Genomic DNA, 1,480 nt, shown 5'->3' with positions numbered 1-1,480 from the left:
GATGTGCATCGATGGAGAAAATACCCCTCCCGTCAATGCTGTCGAACGGGCCGTTGATCTGCATGCGTTGTGAGTAAATGGATCTTCCGGCTACCAGAAATGTATCAAGTACGTTTGGCACGGCTGGCTGTGCCAGGACGACAAAGACCCCTCCACCTTCATTGAATACCCTGAAAGAGTCAATACGAAATACTGGTCACACGTCAATCCTGATAGACTGAGAGCTCCAATCTACCAGAATACGGTGCAAATATTCTTCTCTCTGTTGTACTTGGTCCTGTATACCATCGTGATAAACACGATCAACCCATCAGGTGATCTTGATATCGTGGAAGGAATCCTCTACATTATGACACTGGGCTTCGTATGCGATGAATTTGCCAAGTTTTGGAAAGTGGGCCGCTTCTACTTTGGCTTTTGGAATGCTTTCAATTCCACCCTGTACATTCTGCTTGTCATCTCATTCATCCTGCGTATTGTCGCTCTCACGCGCTCGCCGGATAGCGGTGATGCTGAGCGGATCAGGTTTAATGCCCTCAGCTACAACTTCCTTGCATTTTCTGCTCCAATGTTCTGGGGCCGGATACTGCTCTACTTGGACACATTCCGCTTTTTCGGCGCCATGCTCGTGGTCTTGAAGGTCATGATGAAGGAAAGTTTGATATTCTTTGCGTTATTGGGAGTTGTCATCATTGGATTCCTGCAAGGGTTCATGGGGATGGACCAAGCTGATCCCAAGAACGCCATGACAGCTTCGAATATTCTTCAGGGGATGGCAAACAGTGTTATGCAGAGTCCAGATTTCGGTGTCTTCCAGGAATTCGCTGCACCCTTTGGCATTTTGCTGTATTACTTCTTCACCTTTGTGGTGATGGTCAGTAAGTAACGTTCATAAAAGTCCAGCCAGTGACATCCCTTCCTGCCTGGGCGATAATGCAGAATACATCCCCATCTAACAACCATCCGTCCAGTTCTCCTTAACATCCTCATTGCTCTCTATAACAGCGCATATGAGGATATCACGGGAAACGCCATAGACGAATATATGGCCTTATTCGCACAGCGAACCTTGCAATTCGTCCGCGCCCCTGATGAAAACGTGTTCATAGCCCGTACGTCTGCAACAAACCCCCCAAAGCTTGTCCTACTCTTAAATACAAAATTGAATATCACTGATTTTCCACTGACAAATTCCAACGCCCATTTAGCCTTAAACTTGATCGAAATCTTCCTCCTCATCATCCCCTTCGAGTGGTGGCTCCCCTCAGCCCGCTACGAGCGCCTCAACCACTACGTAATGGGCATAATCTACTCTCCTTTGCTCTTGATCACGGCTCTGATCGAGACACTAAACGCCCGGCGTATCCGCCTCAACCGCCGGCTGGGCGAAGAAGATGACGACATACTCCAGGAATGGGAGGAAGCGGCACAAAATTTCCAACGGATTTTCAGGCGGAGAATTGGGATCTGAAGGTTGCGG

At 48.2% G+C, this 1,480-nt stretch overlaps 1 protein-coding gene across 1 annotated transcript in view; it reads left to right on the top strand.

The window, feature by feature from the left end:
• Window positions 1-1,471, top strand: part of HCAG_01135 (conserved hypothetical protein) — a gene marked incomplete at both ends in the record, with an annotated part of 2,605 nt that extends 1,134 nt beyond the window's left edge. The window contains 3 exons of the mRNA XM_001544039.1: window positions 98-878; window positions 972-1,112; window positions 1,209-1,471. Coding sequence (XP_001544089.1) covers window positions 98-878; window positions 972-1,112; window positions 1,209-1,471 — 1,185 coding nt within the window. The remainder of the gene's footprint in view (window positions 1-97; window positions 879-971; window positions 1,113-1,208) is intronic.
• Window positions 1,472-1,480: the final 9 nt, after the last annotated feature.

Source organism: Histoplasma capsulatum, genomic scaffold, assembly GCF_000149585.1.
Source record: "Histoplasma capsulatum NAm1 scaffold_1 genomic scaffold, whole genome shotgun sequence".
Classification (NCBI taxonomy): domain Eukaryota; kingdom Fungi; phylum Ascomycota; class Eurotiomycetes; order Onygenales; family Ajellomycetaceae; genus Histoplasma; species Histoplasma mississippiense.
This window is presented reverse-complemented; position numbering and strand designations above follow the sequence as displayed.